General features: G+C 37.2%; 1 protein-coding gene across 3 annotated transcripts in view; it reads left to right on the forward strand.

Moving 5' to 3' along the window:
- The window catches only part of cilp (cartilage intermediate layer protein, nucleotide pyrophosphohydrolase), a 37,376-nt gene that overhangs the window by 8,802 nt on the left and 4,410 nt on the right, over positions 1 to 24,164 (forward strand). The window contains exons 1-7 of one of the 3 annotated variants that reach the window (XM_053229408.1): positions 17,920 to 18,067; positions 18,625 to 18,719; positions 19,681 to 19,830; positions 21,161 to 21,199; positions 21,428 to 21,697; positions 22,988 to 23,161; positions 23,787 to 24,101. In XM_053229408.1, the coding sequence (XP_053085383.1) occupies positions 19,764 to 19,830; positions 21,161 to 21,199; positions 21,428 to 21,697; positions 22,988 to 23,161; positions 23,787 to 24,101 (865 nt within the window). In that variant the 5' untranslated portion in view covers positions 17,920 to 18,067; positions 18,625 to 18,719; positions 19,681 to 19,763. Of the gene's footprint in view, positions 1 to 17,907; positions 18,068 to 18,624; positions 18,720 to 19,680; positions 19,831 to 21,160; positions 21,200 to 21,427; positions 21,698 to 22,987; positions 23,162 to 23,786; positions 24,102 to 24,164 lie in introns of those variants that run through there. The other 2 variants (XM_053229407.1, XM_026937555.3) reach the window with 2 other exon arrangements.

The raw sequence follows: 24,164 nt of genomic DNA on the forward strand, positions 1-24,164 counted from the left end.
GATATAACCTTAAGGTTAGCCTCTAGAGGCTATAGAGGGGTTCTAGAGTCAGCCTTTTTGTTAACCTTAACATTAAGTCTAGAAGATATTTGTAAAGATAGAGTTAGATCTAAAGGCTGAATTTAGAACCAGCTTGTAAAGATAAATGCTAAACATTAAATCTAGAACCATTTCTAGGGCTACAGATAAACAGTTTAATGTAATGGTTAAACTAGAACTGTTTCTAAGGATACAGATGTTAACCTAAAGGTTAAATCTAGAGTGCTTTCTAGGTTCTTTAGTTACGTTAACCATTAGTTAACCTAAGCGTTAAAGAGGTTAAGCAAAAGTGTAAATCTAAAACCCTTTTGTAAAGAGTTGGAAACCTAAAGGTGGAAAGAGAAAGTATCGTTTACATTTAAGGATTTGTTTTTAGCCGCTTTAAATTGTAGACTTTGGTTATAATGGTGCAGAATATGCACTTATATCATACAACAGCTGGATTTGGCTGTTCTTACGAAGTTCTCACATGTGCTGAAGAGGAAGAATCGAGCTAACCTGTTTGGAATGATCCCTACTGGACAATCTGTCATGTGTCATCTCTCAGAAAAAACTGAGTCAAAAATGAGGAACAGATTTTTCTCTGGGGTTGTTTTTTATAAATGCGCTCTCACACTCATTCTTCAGATCTGTTCCACGTCTTTATCTGTGTAGAACGCAGGATCATGCACATTTGATTTGTGTGAGAGAGGCACGACCACAGCATTCCTGATGTGCAGTATCAGTTTTCCAGTTTTTCCCCATGCGGAGCGTTTTGATAAGGTGGTGATCTGGAAGACGGGGGTCGAGAAAAGGAACCGGACGTCGGGCTAGACTGAGTTCTAGACAGTGATGTAATGTTTTTAAGTGATTGAAGCAGCCACATGTCAGCGTACAGCCGCTTCGAGTTTGATTGGACGAACTCCTGTTCGAGTTCTTTAACGTTTTTCCATCGAATCTGTTTTTAGCCAGGACACACACTAACACAAGCGTTCTGTTTTGGAATCTGCGGAGAGCCGAGGTTGAGGTGTCTGAGCTCGTCTCTGATCTGAGTCACATGTTGGAGTTGTTTCTCAGGGGAGGAGCGAGAGTTCAGGAGGATTACACCATCACAAAACCTAGATGCAGAGCAGATTGAACGTCTGGGACACAAATGTGTGAAGGTGCACGCATCCAGACAGGAGACACACACACACACACACACACACACCCCTTAATAGGGATAAAATTGTTGCAGATGTAAAACAGGAGTTTGCTCAAAGGTTAATCGAGTTTGTGTGTTATGTAAAGAATTAGACACTCCGTGTCATGCAGTTATAGGAAAACAATCAACAAGAAGGTGATGTTATGAAACGGAGTTACTGTTACCACCTCCAAGTTGATTATTTTCCTATAAAAGCAGGTCCCGAAGTGTTTTATTCCTCTTAGACCTCAGCAGTTTGCCGACAGTGACAGTTTTTATTAAAGAATCTAACATCATACTTTGTCTGTTATAGTAACATTTAATGTTGTAGAATGTTGGAAGGTTCCTGTTTTCATTAACATTATAGCAGCTATAAACAGTAGTTCCCTCACCATCTTCTCTTTTTTTCTCTCTTGAAGTTAATAAGACAGAAAAAAATGCAGCTTGTCATGTTACTTAGAAACCACAAAGCATAAACTGAAGATTTCCCATGTCATAAAGTTACAGCTTTACCTCTGACTGTTACAAAACTGACACTGGAGACTCCTTCCATTAATGTTTATATGGAAGAACTCCTTTAACATTTTAGTTTGTTTTTAGCATCTGCTGTGCAAGTCGTTGTGAATGAGCTGTTGCTATAGAGACAATAACGAGCGCATTAATATAAACGGGTGATTTGCAGCTGCACTACTGTTGGAGCTGCTATGATAGAAAATTAATCAACATCTCCTCATCAATATATAATATAACTAACTGTTATTAGTATTTAGGCTTTATAATTGATAATGAATTAAATTTTGAAATGAACAGTCTGCAAGATAAATCAGCAAAGACGCTTTAGTCTGTGGAAATTAGCTAAATTCCATATTTACAGGACGTTTATGACTGTTTGTTTTATAGGGCTTATATTGAATGTTTAGCATTTTCACTGATTTGTTGGTTGGTTTGGTAAAAGTTTAACACAAATATGCACTGTGAGGGCTGGAAATACTTGTAGTAAGGTATTAGGAGTGAAACTGGCTGGGGTGTCTTTTTTTTTTTTTACTAAACAGGTACTTAGGAAAGCAAACTACATAATATCTGATGCATCTCATCTCCGTCATGATGTGTTCCAGACTTTGCCTTCAGGGTCTTTGTATAGAGTCATTTTAGCTAAAACAAACCTTTTTAAATTTTCTTTTGTACCATGTGCTATCTGTTTGCTTAACTCAAATAGGAAGAGGTAGTTTTTTTTGGGGGGATTCTTTCTTTTAATATTTATTATGTTTAATGTATAATTGATATTATTTTTTTTTTTTCTTGTCTTTGTTTGTGGTGTATTTCATTGCTGCAAAACAAATTGGTTAGTAACAAATAAATGTATTGATTTACACATTTGTATCAGTGTCTCTGGGTTGTGTTAATAGGAATCTACACAAATGATTTCATACCCCGTGTGTGTGATTTTTTTTATTTATTTATTTATTTATTTTTTTTTTTAAAACAAATTAACTTCCCTCATCATTCCCAAATAATGATTATGAGAGATGCTAGAAATTGCATCCTGACATTTTTAGATTCATTACCACTTTTACAACATGACCCATTATTTTTCCATTCCAGCTCCTGAAATGAAGCTTGGTCAGCTCGGCTTCTTTCCCGTCTCGGTTATTTTTCCACGTTTAAAACTTTTGGCATTTGTTCTTTGCAGTTACTCCTCACTCGTATTTTCCCAGTGGCTGCTGTGAAGCATGTCGAACAGCCATTAGACACAGTGTGATTGCTTCAGCAGATTAGTATCTAATAATGCATGTTTCTCTTTTATTTTAGTTGGTAAAAGAGTGTTTTTAGGAAAATTAAGCCATTGTATGTTTTTGACTACTTTATCAGTTTAGACTGTTGAATGATTGAATATAGAGCAACATCATATAACTTCACATAACTTTACACAACTCTGTAGATGAAGAAAAAAAAAACATCCAGCACTGTTAAACACAATCGGGTTTAACAATAGCAATGTCTCGCAAATTTCTTGCTTTTGGAAACATTTTCTCAAAGATTCTGTTTCATAGTAAAATATTTATTAGTTAGTTATTCTTTAGTCTCGTATTACAGGGATACAACCATACAGTGCTTTCAGGGGCTTTGTTACTGTACTTTCCTTGAAAATCTGAAATTTTCAAAAAAGAAGCATTAAAATGAATTATAGCTTTAAGGAAGGTCCATAAAACAGATCTGAGGAACACTTTATCTTTATACCGATACTTCTTAAGCTCATAGACTATCAGAAAAGAGAAAAGAACCCTATAACCCTGTAAAATGAAACCATATGGCTCATGAGACAATTATTACAATGACCAGAAATGTCAGTATCAGTAGTTACAGTCATTCTTTTTAACAATCGTCAGATTCTGGCCTTTTTAACACATAACACAAGTGACAGATGGAAGTTATTGCAGAGTTACATGAGAAATGGATAAAATATCAACCAACAACTGAATACTCTGAAATATATTTCCTGCAATAATCAGTGTGATTGATTGAGGATATAGATAAACTGAATATAAAAAAAAAATGCCAAGTGTTCAAGAACATGTGACTAAGTCATTTAGTACAAATATGATTTTAATATAAATCAACCATCTATAGACTGTCAAAAACCAGCCTGATGTTTAGTAGATAAATGTATGCATAAATATGTAATGCATGCAGATCATTTCTCATACGGATATTGCATGACGAGAAAACTGCGAGTTTTAAGTTTTTTTAAAAAAAAATTCCTCAAAGACCTTAATGGATAAATGTGTAGATATGTAAATACTCCGTGTATAATCTTACAATCATCAGACATTCGTTACGTGTATTTACCCACTGATTTATTCATATGCATCCCGTTACTGAAACTACTTCCTAGTATTTAACATGATTCGTACTTTAGTATTAGTGCTGAAGTAAACTTGGTTGCTGTGTGCTCACATATTTAACTTACAAAATCTCTCTAATACCTGCATGTTCTACATTATTACCTATTAAATTAAAGAGTTTTAATTGTGGTGCTGCACAAAACTGGTAGTTTTATGCCTTAAAATCCAATATTCAAAGTACGTAGTAGAAGTTGCTTATTACTATATACTTATTTTTTAAACTATCGATGTACTTTAATGTAAAAATAGTGCTGCCAGAGTATTTTCGGCGTGGTTACGCAAGACAGCTGCATAAAAATGGACTGATCAAAACTTTGATCATGATTATTATTATTTTTTTTTTTTACACTAAAATTTCGTCAATTGTATCTCATTTCAACAATAAAAATTCATGATTTGAAGGAATGAAACTAACTCAGATAGATAAGCAATTTTGAATTCATTCCGTTTTATATGAATGAAAATCTGAGGAAGTGGTACAAACGTTAACTCTGTCTTGTTGCATTAACCTCAACCTACATAACGTTTTGTATGAATTGTAACGAATTTGGGAGAGTGTGAGATCGCGTTGGTAAAAATTCATCCAAGAAATCTGGTTGCTCATTAACATCTTAACTGCTTAAAAAAAGCAAATAAACAATACAATCAGTGAATTTAATTATACATCCGAGGATGCTTTTTAGCTCAACACCTGGGACAGATTCTTCACCTTCATCCAGAGAAGAACTCGTCTGATCAGGCGAGTCTTCCTCCTGGGAATCTGGTGAAGAGCTTGTGAAGCCATCGTTGGATTGTTTCATTGATGAGGAAAGATAGATTAGACCAGAGCGACATCTTTTGCCTCTCATACTCTCTTTCTGTCCTTCTTTTCACGAAGCAATGAAAGCTCTTCCTCCTCCTGCCTCACCGGGGAGCCGGGAGCTCGTCCATACGTGCCTGTCTTCTCAGCGTGCTAGAATGAAGATGGAGAAGAAAAGGATTATCCATGCATAGTGTCAGTGCGCCGTCCGGATTACTCACCACTGACCCATGAAACGCTGACACAAGAACCGGTTCCTTCTTTACTGCTGCTGTAACTTATAGATGTCATAGTTTGAATCAGATTCACAACTGTTGCTTTGATCCACATCCACTCGGTCGTAACCGGCTTGGGGAGAATGTGGAAAAAAATGGTCAAAGAGAGATACTTCACACACACACACACACACACACACACACACACACACACACACACTCTCTCTTCCCCCAATCTCTAATTAGCGTGCAGTTTCTAATGTGCTATACTTCAATACAGAAAGACATGAACAGCGTTTTTAGAATAAAAAGCTTCTTTAACATCCTCATTCAACCTTTTCTGACCCTCTCAAAGGGAAAGCGAGAAAAATAAAAAGAGATAAAATGGAAGACCTCGTCAGTGCACGTCTCATCCATCTTCCAGGCCACATGTTTTCAATCTCATGGGTCATTCAGCAAGCTTGAGTAATTTTAAAGCGTCGATGCTAGAAAAGCGTTCCCACACCACACGTACACTCAGTGTGTGGAAATGCTGAGCAAGGCCAGCTAATTTGAATTTACTTCATGCATTTCTTACATTTTATCATTTTATTACTGTTAATTTTAGCCTACATGTAGCAGTATGTACTGTATCATAACATTAAATTCTGGATAGTTATTTAATTTTATCACCAAATTTGTTTAAACCTGGGTGATTTTGACATTCAGTTATTAATTCAAAGTATAATATTCAGAAGTAAAATACCAGTCAAACTTTCGGTGCCCGACTAGTTCAGTCAGTAGAGCATGAGACTCTTAATCTCTGGGTCGTGGGTTTGAGCCCCACACTGGGCACCAAAGGCAGTGCACTCAGTGCTGGTCCCAAGCCGGATAAACTGGGAGGGTTGCGTCAGGAAGGGTGTTCAGCGTAAAACCTGTGCCAAATCAAAATATGCGGATCATAATCCAGATTTTCCTAATGGAGATGGATGAACGCTGTGGCGACCCATAACTGGAGCAGCCGAAAGAAGTAGAATAATACCAGTCAAAATTTTGGACATTCAGTATGGATTGTGTATATATATATATAATGTTTTTTGAAAAAATGATTCTTTGTCAAATTCTTAGACAAATATGAATAGTGATGTTAAAGCCCATGTCTAAATTTATTTCTAAATGTATTTTAGTAAGTAGTTTTAACTTAAAACAAGGAGTGCTTCCTTAAAATGAAATCCCCCAAAAAACTGTTTTCATTTCGAACATTAACACGTGTCTCTGTCACTGTGTTATTTCATAGTGTTGATGTTTTCATTATTGTTCTAATATAGTCAGAAGTAGTGAATCTGAAGTCCTGCTATGAAGTCCATGAGCAGTGTACAGACTTTTAACTGGCAGCATATAGTATTTAATAGGAATTAATTATAATTACTGCATACTTACTTTACTACTATAAAGTACTACTGAAATATTTTGTAATACAGTAAAGTTTATAAAAAAAAAAGCACTCAACTCTGCTCCAAAGTTCAAATAAGTGATTATTTTTTATGCTGTGACGTAGAGCTGAACTCTGTATTTTTTTTTATATGTTGCTACTTGTGTTGGTTTATAATCATATTCAGTTTCAACAATTGAAACTACAGCAGTTTTAGGCAATTAGAGCTAAACTTTTCAATAAAGATGAACATTTCACAGATGTACCTGTTCCTTTTTCCTATTAATTTTCACTTTTTAAATTCTTTATAAATGCACATCACCATTTTTTAATATTTTGCTGAAACATGTTCTGTGGTTGAAACATGCTCACATTTGGCCAACAGTTTGCTCCATCGCAAGGAAGTGGATGATTTTAATAACAGTAATGTAATGAGCACATTAAGTTGCATTAAAGTGAACCAGTATTTGTGGGGTCTCATCATGTACACTAGTTTTAGCTAGTGAGTATTACACTAGCCAAACTTAACACTACAAAATATTGTTTTCTAGGGAAACATATAAAATGCGTTCTAGCAAAAATATCACTGTGCCAGTCAAGAACGCTAACGTTAGTGACAGCCGTGTTAGCATAGCATTCATAGTTTATAAAAGGAGAACTAACAAGCATTGTGAATGTGCCTGATGTAAGACTGAGTAATTAACATGGGTTTAACACTAAAACACTATTCAGTTCAATTCAATTTTATTTATGTAGCGCTTTTAACAATGCACTTTGTCACAAAGCAGATTTACAGAAATAAATAAATTACGGATATAAATTTGAAGTGCATGAGTTTATCCCTAATGAGTGAGCCAGAGGTGATGGTGAGGAAAAACTCTGCGAGACAACGTGAGCAGGAACCCATCCTCATCTTGGTGTGATTATAAAGACTTCACTATATACTGTGTGCTATATAGTCAACAGGTGCAGTTTTGTAACCAGGAAATTGTGATCAAATTAGGAATATGAGCATCAGTGTTATTTCTGAATTCATTATAGTTTATACATGAAGATTAAGATTCAACTTTATTGTCATTGTGCAGAGCCAATGAAATGCAGTTTTTCACATATCCCAGCTTGCTGGGAAGCTGAGGTCAGAGCACAGGTTCAGCCATGATGCAGCACCCCTGGAGCAGATGTGGTTAAGGGTCTTAAGTGCCCAACAGAAGCAGCTTGATAGTGCTGGGGCTTGAACCCTTGACCTTCTGATCAGTAACCCAGAGCATTAACCGTTCAGCCACCACTGACCTGAAGTCGAGTTTGTTGAAGTTATCAACTGTTCACTGATGGAGACTTGAGCAGTCCTAAGCCATTGTAGCAAAACTGTTTGTAGCAATTGCAGTCATCTTTACGGCTTTTAAGAGGTACCATCCACAATAACGGAGTAGTGTTCAGGTGATGAGAACTCCACCCAGAAGCAGGGCGTCAGGATGGATCAGGCAGGTCCGGAGAGCAGAAGGGCTCAGGATCACTGGCATCTCAGACGTAGCATGTGTAGCTCGAGAGAAAGAGAGAGAGAGAGAGAGAGAAACATAGGTTATGAGGTATGCTCATTGTCATGTAATGGTTAAAGAAACTGTACATTGTATAGTTCTAGTAGTTTTTCACCCTTTCCCCCATCATTATATGCATTTCTGGTCTACAGTTTTTACAACAAAATGAACACTGGTAAAGCAAAAAGCTAACGCAGCGTGGTTTCTACACCCGTGTGAATCTGAGCAGTTTGATTCATTTTTTGAAAGTAGATGGATGTGTTGATGTTCATTTTGCAAAACCTGAACCCAGATCTCTCTCAGAATAAAGGGTAATTTTCTAAATAACAAGTGATTTTGTTTCATTTGAATGAAGTCATGAGCACAACACACTAACGCATACTCTTTACCTTAACCTTAACCACGGTGAACTTTTTAAAGGAGTTGGCTCATGTGTAGAAATAAGCACTCATGAGCGTGAAACATCTGCATCACCACTGGAGAACTTCTTCCTGCTTGCATTTATGGCTGAAGGAAACAGTCATTTGTTATTTTATTGTCATTGTGTGTGTGTGTGTGTATTCTCTCCCCTACTGTGTCATAGCGTGTAATACTGGAAACGCAAGGCTAATGAAGTGACACAATACACATTTTATTACACTTTTTATTGAATTAATCACAGTATTATATAAGATATTTTGTTAAGAATATATGTTTATTTGTATTACACACTTCTCCACCCTGTTGCCTGGTTCTTTATTTCGTCACCTTTTATTTATTTTTTAACAACTTGAGCGTCATGTGGTTTTGTTGTCTTGGTCCAACAGTAAAATGCTCAATGTCGAGTGACATCTTTGGATCGATGTTTGTGTAATATGGCTCACGTTCACACAGCAGAGTTCACCTGCATGCTGTTCTGTGCCAAAGAAAATTTGACTCATCTCTTGGAGAATTGCGAAAGGACACAGCGGCTTTGAGCGAGGACAGGGTCAGAGAAAAGAGCAGGACAGAGAAGAGCAAACAGTTACGGCATTTCAGCATTTAAACGTGTGACTGATGGTCAAGCAAGGTCTTGTTTAGGGCCGCAACTAATGATTACTTTCATAATCGATTAATCGTCCGATTACTTTTTTTTCTTCGATTAATCAGATTTTTAAAAAAATTAATAAAACAATTTTCAATACCATTTTTTTCATTTATTTATAATAAAATCCACAAACTGAGTGTTAACTCGTTACATTAACACAACTGTTTGTTCAATTATTTATTTATATAATATATGTATATGTATTTATGCATTATATTTTGTGGATGCACAAAAAAGCACTGATGATTAAAATACAGTCCTAAATTAAGAATTAAAAAAACTTGCCTTCACTGCCCCTTATGGTTTCTGTTACTCACTGCCTTTAGGCATATTGTTTTACTCATGTTTACTTTGATCATACCGTTTTAATCTGACATTACAGATCTTACTTGCACTACCACTGTTTATCAGCACGTCTATACTGTGAGTAACATGGTGCTTGTTACAAACTGATCGCTCCTGTTATAATAAACAACAGAATTTACACTGCAAGCTTGCAAATACAGCATATAATGACAAACTTGAATTAAGCTAAACCTTTTAAGCAATTCGCACCAATTTCCCCAGCCCTTTCACACACTGGAGCATTTTGGATATAAACAAGTTTGTGCTCGTGCGTCACTGTCGTGCTTCTGTGCCACTCAAGCGCCGCTTTGCAAAGTTTGCAGTTTACAATCTTCTTCACGGCATTTAATATAAAATGCTCTCATGCCTTAGAGGACTTGAATCGCATACTTTTTTCCAATCTCACTTGACAATTACACCTCCATCTGATGATGACATTAACAGTAAAATGAAGAAATTCATTTTCGTTGACTCTGGGTGTTCTGCTAAATCTAGTGGCGTTGCATTACTTGCTTTTGACGTTGTGTGAGATCGACTGGGAAACTTCTGGTTAGTAAAAAAAAACCCATTAGTGTTCCATTTGATGATACCCTTCTAAAATTAATACGCTAGATAGTATAGTGTAAGTGCGTAGCGTATAGTACGTCATTCGGGACACAACTTTGGCCTGTACTCTCTGCCATTTTTCTGAGGCGATAATGAAATTCATTGAGAACGATTTTCATAATTGATTATTATCGATTAATTGTTGCAGCTCTAGTCATGTTTTTGGAACTCAACTTTAACTCAGAAATAGTTTGTAAGAATCTACATCTAAAAGGGGATTGCAGGAGACTTTGTATGAACGAATCTGCCCTCAGGTGTAATCTGTGTTATAAGTAGGAATTCAAATGAATATGTGGCTGTATGCTCGAACAACTGCAAATCAATACATTTCATCTCACAATAGCATTCATTGTTATTAATCTTATATATTTATTCTTGAACGCTGCCAATATTTCTAGAGTTAACTGTGAAGGTTGGAAAACACCCAAGCATTCCTTCAAGGTTGGAGCAGGGTTAGTGGAGGTAGCTTTTCTTAAGAATATGAAGGGCAAAAAAAAGGTAGTCATTAGAATTTATTTTGTTTAGAACATATTTTGTTTTCTGACATTTAATTTTATATTTAACATGAGATCAGACAGGACAAGGGATACTTCAAGATCCTAACCTTTCATGCTTTATTATCTGACAGAACTGAAAGATAAATACTACATAGCTAGTCAGCCACTAAACCCTCAGGAGTCTCAGGGTTAAGAGAGGCCCAGTTCCAGGATCAACACAATATTAACTTGCATGTAATATCAGATAAACCACCTAAAATGTCAGTAAGATATTTGAGATTTCAGTAAGCTGTTTTTGATTGGACTTGCATTCACTCGTAAGGATACCAGTGGACGTTTACCAAGGCCAGATGAGAGTCACAGCCCAAGTTTTCAAACACTAATCTGCTTGATATTGTATCCTTCCTTCATTCAAATACTGAAAAAGTTCGTCTTGTATGTGAATCATACTTGAAGAGAAAACCTTTCTTTGTTTCCAGGAATACATATGTCTCACTAGACGCGAAAGGAAGACAGGAACGTCTCCCGGTCCTCTTCCGTGGATTGCTGGCCCCCTAATGATAGTAGCAGAAGCTGTTTCTGCATACTTTCACTGCTGGAGTCATTAAGCTGAGGTTCCCCATGGATCCGACCCTCAACCACTGCCTCCTGATCAGCGCAGTACAGTGTGAACCCCACAGACTCCCTACATCTGCTAGCACACGATGAGTTATTAAAAACTATGATAGAGTAAAAACAAAAAACATTAGAAGTGGATGCAAAGTTAATCCTCCTGTGCAGTGGATGCAATGTTTGCTTGGTCCCACTGACTGCAGCCAACTCGAAGAAATATCCAGTATGTTGGTTCATTCATTCATCCACAGCAACCGCTTTATCCTGGTCAGGGTGGTGAATCCGGAGTCTATCCCGGAAACACTGGGTGTGAGGCCAGGCTCATTCACATCCCACATTCCACCATGTTTTTGGGACGTGGGAGAAAACTGGACGATCTGGTGGACGTGGAGGACAACATGTACTGAAACTCCACACAGACCCATAAAACAGCAACATTTGAACATCAGATAGTGCTTCAGTTTGCCCTCGGTAACAAGAAACAAGGCTAAATACACAGAGGACGCATCTTCTAGCCTGTTATTCCAGGTTTATGGCCCACTTGAGCATCCCAGGTGCTGCATTTTGTAGGAGAGGCTTATTTTATACAATCCTTCTGAACAGCTTGCTGTTATAAATAGTTAATTTAAACATTTCAGAACCCCCAAACCAACTACACTTTGCAAATCTGAAATTTGATCTTTGCCTTCTTCTCATGCTCATGAGTCGAATTCCTGGCAAATCTTCAGCTGTTCCAGCCAATTCTGTAATGGCTTCATTTAGGTATCCCATTTCTAAGTGCTCATGTAATTTTATACCTCTTACCTCTTTTGCTTTGAAAACTCCATGATGATGATGGATGAAAGGATTTCGGTCAACGGCACCAAACTGGAGAATATTGGTGGCAATAATTGGAACGTTTTTAAGAGCAAATACTATTATTCTAACAAGAATGATTTTTCTTTTGAACAGTAAACAGTTGGATCATTGTGTATAATGTTTATGTGCAGTGGTTTTTGCCCATTTTCTTGATAGGGTGCCAACTATTTTGGAGTTGACTGTAAAATCTCATCACCCTGTCCAGTTGCTAGGAGGTGTGTGTGTGTGTGTGTGTGTGTGTGTGTGTGTGTGTGTGTGTGTGTGTGTGTGTGTCTGTCTGTCTCTATTGCCTGGAAGTGGCTCGCTTTGAAGAGCTGCAGAACCTCCTAAACACAGCACCTGTGCGATTACCCCATAAACGTGTAGAGTTTAGAGAAACACGCTCACTGAGGATTACAGGGTGGTTCGGCTGTTAGGATGGTGTGAACATCAGCACAGGAAATGAGACGTGTAAAGTGGGTCTAATGTCTAAGGAAGGTGTCTGTGTGTGTGTCAATGTCATTAATGTTGAAATTTTAATGTAATGTTATGCTACAGTGATTCACTAATATACTGATTATATAGTCAACATCTCATAATTTAAAAAAGTGAGAAAAAAAGAATAAAATTTGCATCCAAAAGCACCTCCTTTGCTGTTATAATAAGCTCCACTCTTCTGGGAAGCTTTCCACTAGATTTTGGAGCGTGGCTGTGGGGATTTGTGTTCATTCAGCTACAAGAGCATTAGTGAGGTCAGGCAAACCTTCCACACCATGTCTTCAGCTCGCTTTGTGCACAGGGGTATTGTCGTGCAGGAACAGGTTTGGGCCTTTTAGTTCCAGTGAAGGGAAACTGTTATGCTACAGCATACATAGACATTTTATACGACTGTGTGCATAAAACTTTGTGGTAACAGTGGGGGGAAGAACCACATATGGGTGTGATGATCAGGTGTCCACAAACTTGTGGTCATATAGTGTACAATGGTCAAATATGTTATCAAAAATTCAAAGTGTATAATTCAAACCACTCTAAATTTTGTACTTAATCTTTTGAAATTTTAAAACGTTAGTTATTACAGATTTTTAAAATTTTTTCTACTTTCAATGTTAAATACTTCGAGAAAGTTTGAGTTCCAAGGATGCCTCAGCCATCCGTGGCAGGGAGTCCTAGAGAGCAGAGACACTGGCCAATCGTGGCTGTCTGGGAGTTCATGTATGCAGAAGATGGTAGATAGTACTTTAGTCTGAGTGTGTTATGCTGCCCTGTGATGTTGCGTGCAGTAGTTTGAGACGATGCAGTTGTCTGGCTTTACATGTCTCTGAGGAAGCATGTCTTATGATAGAGGGCTGGATGGTGGGTGGGAATTGGGGAGAAAAATCAACTTATTTTTTTTTCATATTGCCCAACCCAAAGTTTCTGCAGAGTGTTCGTTTACAAAACTAATCAAGCAACATATCTCATGACTAAACTGACTAAATTGACTCATGATTAAACTGACTGACTAAACTCTCCATATTGCTCAGAGTTATTTTTTTTATGAGGAATGAAAGATCTTCATGGGCGAATTTGCTGAAAGGAAAAAAAGAAAATTAAATGAGGGACTCGCGCGACTGGCTTTACTGTGTGCTCGCGGCTGCTGTGCCAGTGTTTACATACAGTGTAACAGGCGTAAATGCTGTTATTTGTGTTTGTGTAAATGGCTTGTTGCTTAGTAACCGTGCTCATTTTCTGTTTGGTAAGAGCTGGTGCACTTTAAGCAGGTGTAGACAGTACTACTCGCCAGGATGCTGACTTTTTATAGAATATTAAACTTGTGGGATTATGAACATGCGAATACTTTATTTGGAAACATGAGTCCCAGTGTAATGATTGCACAGAGGAACACTGTGGTGAAAGCGCCACTGTGTAAGCTACTATACAAGTCCACTTCCATAGAACTACAGAGCAAAAGCAGTCTAAAACATCTATTCGTGATTACATAAGCTAGCGTATTTGTCTGCCGTCTGTCTGCTGCAGTAAAAACCTGTTCCTCAAGCAATTCCCTCGTATTATCACCTACCTGTAAACCCGAGTTTCGCTCTGTATAAATTAAACACCTTTCCTGAACTCTGGGTTGCAACCACTAACCATTTCCTGATCCTTTTATAAATTAATGACCTCAGACTTCCCCACATGACCACTGCAGGAAATGCAATAATCGCTGTCTGGTAAACATGAGGTAAGATTGTATTTTATTTTCCAACCCAACTTACAATGCTGCAAGGAACATGCAGCACGAATTTACGCAATTTTCCCCTTATGCCAAATGTATCGATCACTGTTTGCTTATTTAGATGGTTTTGCTTGTTTTTTTTTTGTATGAAAGATGATTGTTACCAAATAATGGAAGTCTGTCACTTAAAAAAGTGTTTTACATTCTCTCTTTTGATTCATTTGTTTAGTTTTATTCATATATTTTACTGAAATTAATGAAAATTTATTCTCTTGGGTGTGAAAGTTTTTTATTTGAAGCAGGAAAACGTCTTGGTGACAATGCAAAAAATGGCATCAAATGAATAATATCTTGAATGTTGTCAAATGTATCTAGTATTTTCTTTCATAAGATTACAATAAACCAAATATATGATTATTTGGCCTATTTCTAGACAGTTCTTACTCATTTCAAGCTTGACATTTAAGCATTTTTTTTCTCTAGAAATAAGCAAAATTATCTGCCAATAGAATCAGGAAATTTAAAGCTTGAAATGAGGAAAGGAATCTAAAAACATTATAATCTCATAATAATTTCACATTTGCCTGTAGTCAGATTTTCACTTGTTAGGATGTCACTGTTTGCAGTCATGCTAATAAATATAATCCAGATTATACAGAATAATTATGATTATCACTAGGACCATGCTTGAGGTTTCCTTTTGTGTCATTATTTTTTCTGTTTTCTTCTCTGTTCATTTTCTTTTTTTAATATTTCCCCTTAATCTAGGCATCATAACTGTTAGATAACTTGTTCCTTAAATGAACTACACCAGCATCAAATCCATGTGCGTTTATCCCTTTCAGAGCTCGGAGTGAATCAACTCAGAGTGGAAAAACTCAGATCCCTCAAAAAGACATCTTGGTCTGGTCTGCTGTAGCTCATGGCGTATGATGTTCTTTATCCATCCTGCTGTGTAACTCTGCCTTCTAATTCTCATGATGAGGTGAAGTTAAATGAGGCGGCTTGGAGGGCCGTCAGAAGTAATCTCAGATACTTTAACACCATGAAGAACATTAAGAAGAGCCTTTGGCCACCTCTGGTCAACATCTGGTGGTGTTTTTATCTTTATCTCTAATAAACCAACCCAAAAAAGTGCCAAGTGTGATCTTAAGCTCTACTGATGCAACGAGTGACTCATGCTAGCAAAGTTTTTTTTTTTTTTTTTTTTTTTTTTAAATCTAATCTTTTTATAACGTGTGTGTGTGTGTGTGTGTGTGTGTGTGTGTGTGTGTGTGATTACAGATTACAAAAACTGTAACACATTTCTCTGTACTAAGAGAAGTACAGAACGCACGTTCACTTCTAACTCTTTATAATGGAAGCCCAAGGGCAGCTGCTGAATGCTAATGTTGAACACATTTTGTATAATGTATTCTTTTAGAGAGAAGTTGAAGAGCTCTGTAAGAACAGCTTTGGTAAGAATTTGTCATGTCCTTTTCCTGCTAAAGTCTGGTTTATGCTTCAACAGAATGGCTTCTAAAACAAATGGAAAACGCTGAGCATTTATAGTCTTTCAGAACGTAGTCTTTCAGTATTTCTTATTAAAAAAATTACTATTTATTGTTGAGTTGAATTGAATGGGGAAACTTAATTACAAAATGTAGTTAGTGGTTAAGCTTATTGTTAAGTCTAATTCTATAAAAATAAATAAAAATAACAAAACATGAAAATAAAACAGATTCAACTGACCAACTTGTTAAACAGCGTTTCATTTTCTAAATTCATCCAGTTAAAATAAAATGTGTAGAATTTGTCTCAGCTACTTGTTCAGTAAAACAATTTCACTCTTTTTAGAAGCTGCTTTATTTAATGTGTGTTAAATGTATTAATGAATAACACATTGTTCTTTTATTCTTTTAAAGTTATACTTAATGTTGTGGAACATCTGCAAAACAAATTCCTGTTCTCATTTACGTTAGTCGTTTCCTCACCAGCCTCTTTCTCTCTCTCTCTTCGTCTCTTTAAGTTAAAAAGAAAAAACACAGCCTTTCCTCTTACTGAAACTCCTCTGTCCTGAATACTTTCCTGTGTCAGAAAATTTACAGTTACAGCTTTATCTTTGACTCTTAGAAAAGCACTGACACTGGAGACTCCTTCAGTAAATGTTAAATAAACGTCTCCTCACAGAAAACTTCACCACGTCAACAATAATACGCGTTTTAATCTGTTTGATGTGGCGCATCTGCAGTTCAAGTCCCTGTAAACGAACCGTTGCCGTAGAAACGATTAATAGAAACCTGTGATTTGCAGCTTCACAACCGTCAGAGCTGCTGTTAGAGAAAATAAATCAACACTTTTTGACCAATCAGAACATAATCAACTTGAGGGTGGGAACAGTAACTCCGCTTCATCACACCACGCTGTTGTTGATTATTTTCCTATGACAGCATGCCTCGAAGTGATTTATTCCTCGTACAAACTGTATGACATGATGATAAATGGACTGGAGGATTGTGTTTCTTGAAGTATGCGGTGTGTTTATCACATGGATGTGTTTTCACCTGATCCACAGAACAGACGTTATTTCTATGGAGTTAGTGATTTTGGTTCAGTTGTGTTGTTCTTTTGCTGAGCACTAAAAACACGTCCTGATCAGTATTTGCAGCTTAGTCTTGTATTTCTGACTCGTTACTCTGAGTATTTGTACCACTTAGTTTGGTGCTGGTGGTGCGAAGTCTCGAAATATATCTGAATTCTTCCAGTTTTTCCAGACAATATAGTTTGTATTTTTTGGGACCTTGATCATTGTGTGCATTCGCCCCTGTCTGCCAGTGTTTTAACCCCGACTTTAAATATAGACCACAATCAACAATCCTATCAAAAATTAGTTATTAATGTGGTTATTGCAGCTAAGTGACTGGTTACCTGTATCAATTCAAACCTTAATAACTTAAACCCAGTGTAAATGATGTAAACTTGAATCTAACTCTGAACTTTTCACGCACTTTATTACTTTTGTTAAAAATTAGAGACGTCAAAGTCTACTAGACACCACTTGCCGAATTGCCTATGATGTGATAAAAAATATAAAGCAAAAATAAGACGCTAATCAGCTCCACATTTCTGTATTTTGCTGCTTGGAGGAGTGTGTTATGTGGAGTGTTTTAATTAGTCATCGTTTTCCTGTCTGGTAATCTAAATATTTCTCAGGTGCAGCTTTAGAGAAATGACTTTCATTGTTTATGCTGCGTAATATCATGGGATAAAATCCCAAAACACACCTCATCCATCATCATCTTTTTAGAGTGCTGAAACAATGGTGAATCGTTGGCATGATTTCCTGTGTGTGTGTTTGTGCATATTCATTTATCACTGAAACAGAAACAGCTGAGCATGTAGCCATGTCTTTAATCAAGCTGTAACCTTGTATTCAAGCATGGCTACTGAAGCTCATTTACACTGTTCTCTACGAGAGAGAGAGAGAGAGAGAGAGAGAGAGGAGAGAGAGAGAGAGGAGAGGAGAGAGAGAGAGAGAGAGAGAGAGAGAGAGAGAGAGAGAGAGAGAGAGAGAGAGAGAGAGAGAGAGAGAGAGAGAGAGAGAGAGAGAGAGAGAGAGAGAGAGAGAGAGAGAGAGAGAGAGAGAGAGACTCTCATTTCTGCGGTTTCCTCATGCGGTCATCTGGTTTCCTGACTGTGGCATGCAGCCGAGCTCACAAGTCAAGCTCGAGCTATATAAGAGACAGCAGAAGACCAAGAGCACACACATACACACATCATTTCTGCTGTTCTCACATTTCGAATCAGTTGAAGAAGTCTTCATTGCTGTAGACGACTTTGACCTGGGTAAGAGAGCCATCTTCATATAACCTGTTCTTATGTTTTATCCTTCATGATTTGGTATTATTTTCATCATACAACTGAATGCTGTTACACTTTGTGATTTTTAATTTTCTCGTTAGTTGTTCATACTGTTTCGATAGCTTCATGTTAATCACCGTAAGTTTAACTGAAAAAACTCTCACCCTTGTGCCCTTGTGTTCTTCACTTCTAGCAGTTTCACTGTAGGTACTAAATAATTCATATACTTATAATCACAAGATATTAAGGGGTTAAATAAATAAATAATCCTGACAATCTAAAATAGTGGCTTGTATGTTATGTACCTTTTTTTTTTGTGGAATATATGTTGGTACACTGCCAGGAAAAAGTTTTAATATCCTTTTTTATATATATAAACAGTTTTAGTTACACATAAATCCTCTAGAATTAGAAAATCTAAGTAATAAATATGTATAAGTGAACTGAGAAATGTTTGCAACTTCATTAGAAGAAAAAACAAAAACAACAACAAAAAAAAAACCTAGCTGTTGAAGATTGGGGAAAATGTCACCTGGTTTCAGTGACCCTGTGCCCACTGTAGCGTCAGATTGCTGTTCTTGGCTGACAGAGCGGAACCTGATGTGGTCTTCTGCTGCTGTAGCTCCTCCACCTAAAGGTTTGATGTGTTGTTAAATGCTTTTCTGCTCAGCACATTTTGTTATTCGAGTTACTGTAGCCTTCCTGTCAGCTCGAAACAGTCTGGTCATTCTCCTCTGAGCGCGCTCACTGACGAGGCATTTCCTCCCGCAGGCTCACTGGATGGTTTTTGTTTTTCACACCATTCTACAAGTGTAAATTCTAGCGACTGTAGAAATCTCAGGAGATCATCAATTTCTGAAATACTCAAACCAGCACTCACAACCCTGCCATGGTCAAAGTCACTGAGTTTTTTTCCCCCCATTCTTGTGTTGGATGTGAACTTTAACTGATACGCTGCATGATTTTATCCACTATGCTGCTGTCACATGATTGGCTGATTGGATATTTGCATGAATGAGCAGGTATACAGGTGTATATTCATGTTATAGTTGATACTAAAGCTGTTTAATGGCTTCACCAAACCAGTGCAGTCTACTTTAATAAAACACTCGTTTAGAGTCTCATTACAATCTGAAGTAGTCCTGAAATACAAAAATTCACCATGCTATTGGAACACTTGTTTAATAAAACTACTTTTATTAGTGTTTATTCACTGAATTGAAAATAGCAGGTAAACTGCAAAGCTTAAAGTTTTAAGCTTTAAAGCATATGTTCAAAAACTTTCAACTGGCAAAGTGTTTGTGTTGCACGTTCACATTTTTACGTTCCCCTGATACACACTGATGACTCTCACAGACGTGATACGGGAACATAATGTGAGTTCGATCTGTTTTCTTACATCTCAACTACAACCCTTTGTACCAGTTGCTTTGTGAAATGTGTTTAACACCACAAATCATTTCATGTTTATTCTTATGTAGTCTCAAATTATTGGGGTAAAAGTGTGTGGGTTTATTTTTCTATTTTTGGGGGAAGGGCAAGTAAGATGTTTCTCCTTCTATGCAGATAAATTGCTGTAACATTTCTCTGACTTGTAGGAGTTCGGTGTCAGGATTATATTTAGCGTGAAAAGAAGAAAAGGTCATCACCAGAGGTGAAAGGCCGCCAGAACAGACTCAAGATGGCGTACAGGCTAACGTGGGTCTTTCTTCTTCTCCTCTTTGGAATTTCCATTACCTTCACTCGAGGTTTGTTTGTCTTACCTGTTTCATTACACTTCATTTGCAAAGGCCACATTTCAACCAGCAACCAAATATCGATCTTAATTATTCAGTCCTGAGACAGAAAATATATATGAAAAAAAAAAAAATATATATATATATATCATTAACCCAACTTAAACCAACCATAATATTTATTCACAGGCGGAGTTCATGACAAAACCAGCCAGAGGGGAAACTCAGTCCACTTTGTAAAACGGTCAAATCCAGTGAAATTATCCAGTGAAATTAGTGAAAGTGCTAATAGGACTAAACCAGCTGCTTTTTTTTGGTTACATAACCTCCTGAATTTCACCCTTCTGTAAAGATGTTGTGTTTCCTCTCAGAAACTGAGCTTGATTGTTAGTTATGCATGTAAGCCAGAGGCTATGAGCCACCTGTCAGCAATTGGCCACACTTTTCTGTGAGCGCGAGGTCAAGTCATGCCAGTTTTATGTTCCTGTGATGAACATAGACCATATGCAAGCTTGAATAATACAAGGTCAAATTCTGTTCAACTGCATGAATAAGGCCAAGATCATGTTATTTTACGATTATCAAAACATAGAAATGAAACTTCGCCAAGCCCTAGTGGTGAGAACTTTGTTCAGGAAGGAGACTGATCGCTAACAGATGAGTGAGAATTACCCAGGAGTTAGGGGGAAAAAAATGCTGATTAAACATTTACATCATTTGTTTGGTTCAGGTCTGAAAGCTTTTTTTATGCATTCCAAACAGTGAGTGTTTATACATGAATATAATGGTGATAAAATTGTTTTAAAATTGTGTGTTAATTTTCTGCTGAAAAATCAGTGTGTTTACATTATAATTTATGGGTTAACTTGACTGGATTGGGGTAGAAAGGATTGATAGAATGTGGGAACCAAAACATTAGAGATATTGAGAGTTTGGAAGCAGAAGGACGCAAATGCCTTTTTTTTTTTTTTTTTTGGTGAGAAGAGTTACACACATCAAATAAATTTTATTAAAGTGAAGTATCGCTGTGAGATCGAGTACCAAGACAAAATTGATGTTTAGCTCATTTTGAATAGCATTTATTTTTTTTTTTTGGGTAAAAAAAAAAATATATAACAACTGACAGTCTAAAGTTTTAATGATTGTTAAATGTCACTTACACCTCTCTGGTGCCAAGAACAATCTTTTAATTATACACTTTATAAAGTAAACATTACTTTAAGAAGTGTAGCTATAAAGTTTATTGGAAGGCCAGACTGTGTGTGTTTGTGTGTGTGTGTGTGTGTGTGTGTGTGTGTGTGTGTATTTTTATTGAATTCTAAAATTATGAATTTCTTCACAGGATCCATGAAGCACAATCCAGCTGTGTTCCATACTGACGGTATTTATATTCATCACTGCACAAAATATTTATAAGTATTAATATAATCAAGCTTACTCATGCAGGGTGTAATCACCATAACTGTTCCAAGATTTTGATTTTTGTCATTATTGATGCACTGGAATACAAATATCCTATGTGTTAAGATTGGAAGATTGTTGTAAAAAATAAATAAATGATCAGATATTGAATGTTATTCAACTCTAAGCCTGTTATCCATCTTTTCAGATGACTACGAGTGGACAACTTGGTTCAACGTCGATCACCCTGGAGGGAAGGGAGATTACGAGCAGCTGGATGCGATTCGTTTCTATTACCGAGCTCGTGTGTGCGATTCCCCACGGGCGCTGGAAGCTCGTACTACAGACTGGATACCAGCTCGTGGAACTGGAGAGAGAGTGCACGCTGAACCCACCGTGGGCTTCTGGTGCATCAATTCAGAACAACCTGAAGGAAAGAACTGCTCTAATTATGCAGTCCGTTTCCTTTGCCCAAGAGGTAAGATTTTACAAAAGAGATTGTGAAGACTGCTATTCGGCATTTTCGGTGTTTGATTTCTTCCATAAGCTCTGAAATTTATTAATCCGCACTCTAGCTAGACGATCTAATGGAAAAGCTTGAAATTTAAAACAAAACATCCTAAATAAAAGGTTTAATGCTTGGCTTGGGTGGAAACATTGGTCTACTGATAAAGACAAGATGTGAAAAAAGAGGGGTGGAAACTATTTCTCCTGACTGACTAACGCCATGGTGAAAACCTAGTATGTTTCAGTGCTTTGTCTAGATATACAGTCAGGTCCATAAGTATTTGGACAGTGACACAATTTTCATAATTTTGCCTCTTTACACTAGCACAATGGATTTGACATGAAGCAGTCAAGATGTGATTGAAGTTTAGACTTACAGCTTTCATTCAAGAATTACAGTTTAGGAATTAGACATTATTTACATCGTACCTCCATTTTCAGAGGCTCAAAAATAATTGGACAAACTAATAATCAAAAATATTAGGATTATTTTTAATACTTGGATGCAAATCCTTTGCAGTCAGTGACGGCCTGAAATCTGGAACCCATGAACATCACCAAATGCTGAGTTTCCTCCCTTGAGATGCTTTGCCAGGCCTTTACTGCAGCTGCCTTCAGTTGCTGCTTGTTTATGGGTCTTTCTGCCATCAGTTTTGTTTCAGATAGTGAAAATGAACTCTGTAAAAAAAAAAAATGGCTGTAATTCCTAAATGGTTTATGCAATATTTTTTTAAACCCCTTGAATTACAGCTGAAAGTCTACACTTCAATCATATCCTGATTGCTTCCATTAGGGTGGGGTACAGAGGCAAAATTATGAAAATTGCATCACTGTCCAAATACTTATGGACCTGACTGTATCTTCTAAACATACACATGTCCACAGGAGACACTTGTGCTTTGGACAGATGAAGAAATGAGCATTTTTCTTGATTTAATTTAAATTAAAAAAAAAAAAAAAAAAAAAAAAAAAGCTCATCACTGTGAACCTGCCCAGACTAAAGAGATTGCTGAAAATGAATGAATAAATGGACATCATCCTCTCCATTACCCTCTCCGTTACCTTTTCTCCATCGTCTCTGGGATTTCCAATTGATCATAGCTGACAAACACATTCTTTCAAAAAAACACATTTTCTTTTGCTGATTTGTTGAAAGGAAATGCAGCTAATGAGAAAATGATTGTGAGAAAACCTAACTCTCTTTCTGCTGATGTCTGAACACTATGAAAACCTAATTAGACTCCTACCTCTTGGCTTGTAGACACAAAGCCGGACACTCAAGGAGTGTGGGGTCAGTGGTCAGAATGGACCCCGTGTCCTGCACAATGTGGCCACGTCGCAGCCCAGATCCGCTCCAGAACGTGCACAACCCAATCCAGGCAGTGCAACGGTCTAAAGATGGAGAGCAGACAGTGCAAAGGACCCACATGTCCAGGTGATATTGCTTTTCCTTGTGAATACACATCAGTCAGAAATCACAGTACACACTGATTCCAACAGTTTTGTTTTCTGTAAACAATGATGCATTTATAGTACCAAAAAGGGACCAAACTGTATCAGTGCTTGTCTCTGGGATGGTACAGTCAAGGATCAGTTTTCTCCTGGGGAACATGAATGCAGTTATGTTCCTGTCATGTCAATACATACATTTAATACACATTCAATGTATATAATTAGAACTGAATTGTTGTACCAGAAGAGGTACACTACATTTAGATTTCTAGCAAAAAAATTACAATAAAACATACCATTGAGCAGGGGTCATCAACTGGCAGTTTGGATATGGACCCCGACCTCGTGTTTGACAGTCTAAGCAAGCACTTGAAAAATACTGAAGCAGAATGGACAGTTCAGCCACTCTAGCTTCTAAACATGAACTGCTGCATCTTCGGTTATGGCCAGTAACATTCACTTATGTAAATTATTTAGCTGAAGGCAGCTCACTGACAGAAGAGTTTTCAGAGATTTTTTTGTATGTGAAGAAATTTACATAGCTGTAAATACATAGTATAATTATTCTAAAAAGTGTCTAAAAGTCTCCATCTCTGTTGTTGATTTAGGTTGTAGTCTGCAGTGTGTGATGGGCAAGGCGAACACAGACTGTAATGCTTGCATGTGTGAGGATCACATAGTGCTTGGGTCAGTTCGTAGAGCTGGAAGTCTCCCAGCTCCTGGGGCAGCCATTCTACTTTTAGGCACAAGCCCCAAACTTCTCACGCTATCTGACCACAATGGACACTTCCGTGTACCAGGGATCTGCCCAGATGGCAACACTACACTGCTGATCAACCTGCAGGGCCATATGCCTCAGCAAATTGTCATGCCACTGAGCTCTGAGCCCACAACTGTACTTCATGTGAAGCTGGAGAGAGCAAGTAAGGATCCGACACATTTGAATGTAGTGCTAACTTCAAATGGAGTTAATAAAATAAAAATCC

Source organism: Pangasianodon hypophthalmus, chromosome 25 (genome assembly GCF_027358585.1).
Source record: "Pangasianodon hypophthalmus isolate fPanHyp1 chromosome 25, fPanHyp1.pri, whole genome shotgun sequence".
NCBI classification, from domain to species: Eukaryota; Metazoa; Chordata; class Actinopteri; order Siluriformes; family Pangasiidae; genus Pangasianodon; species Pangasianodon hypophthalmus.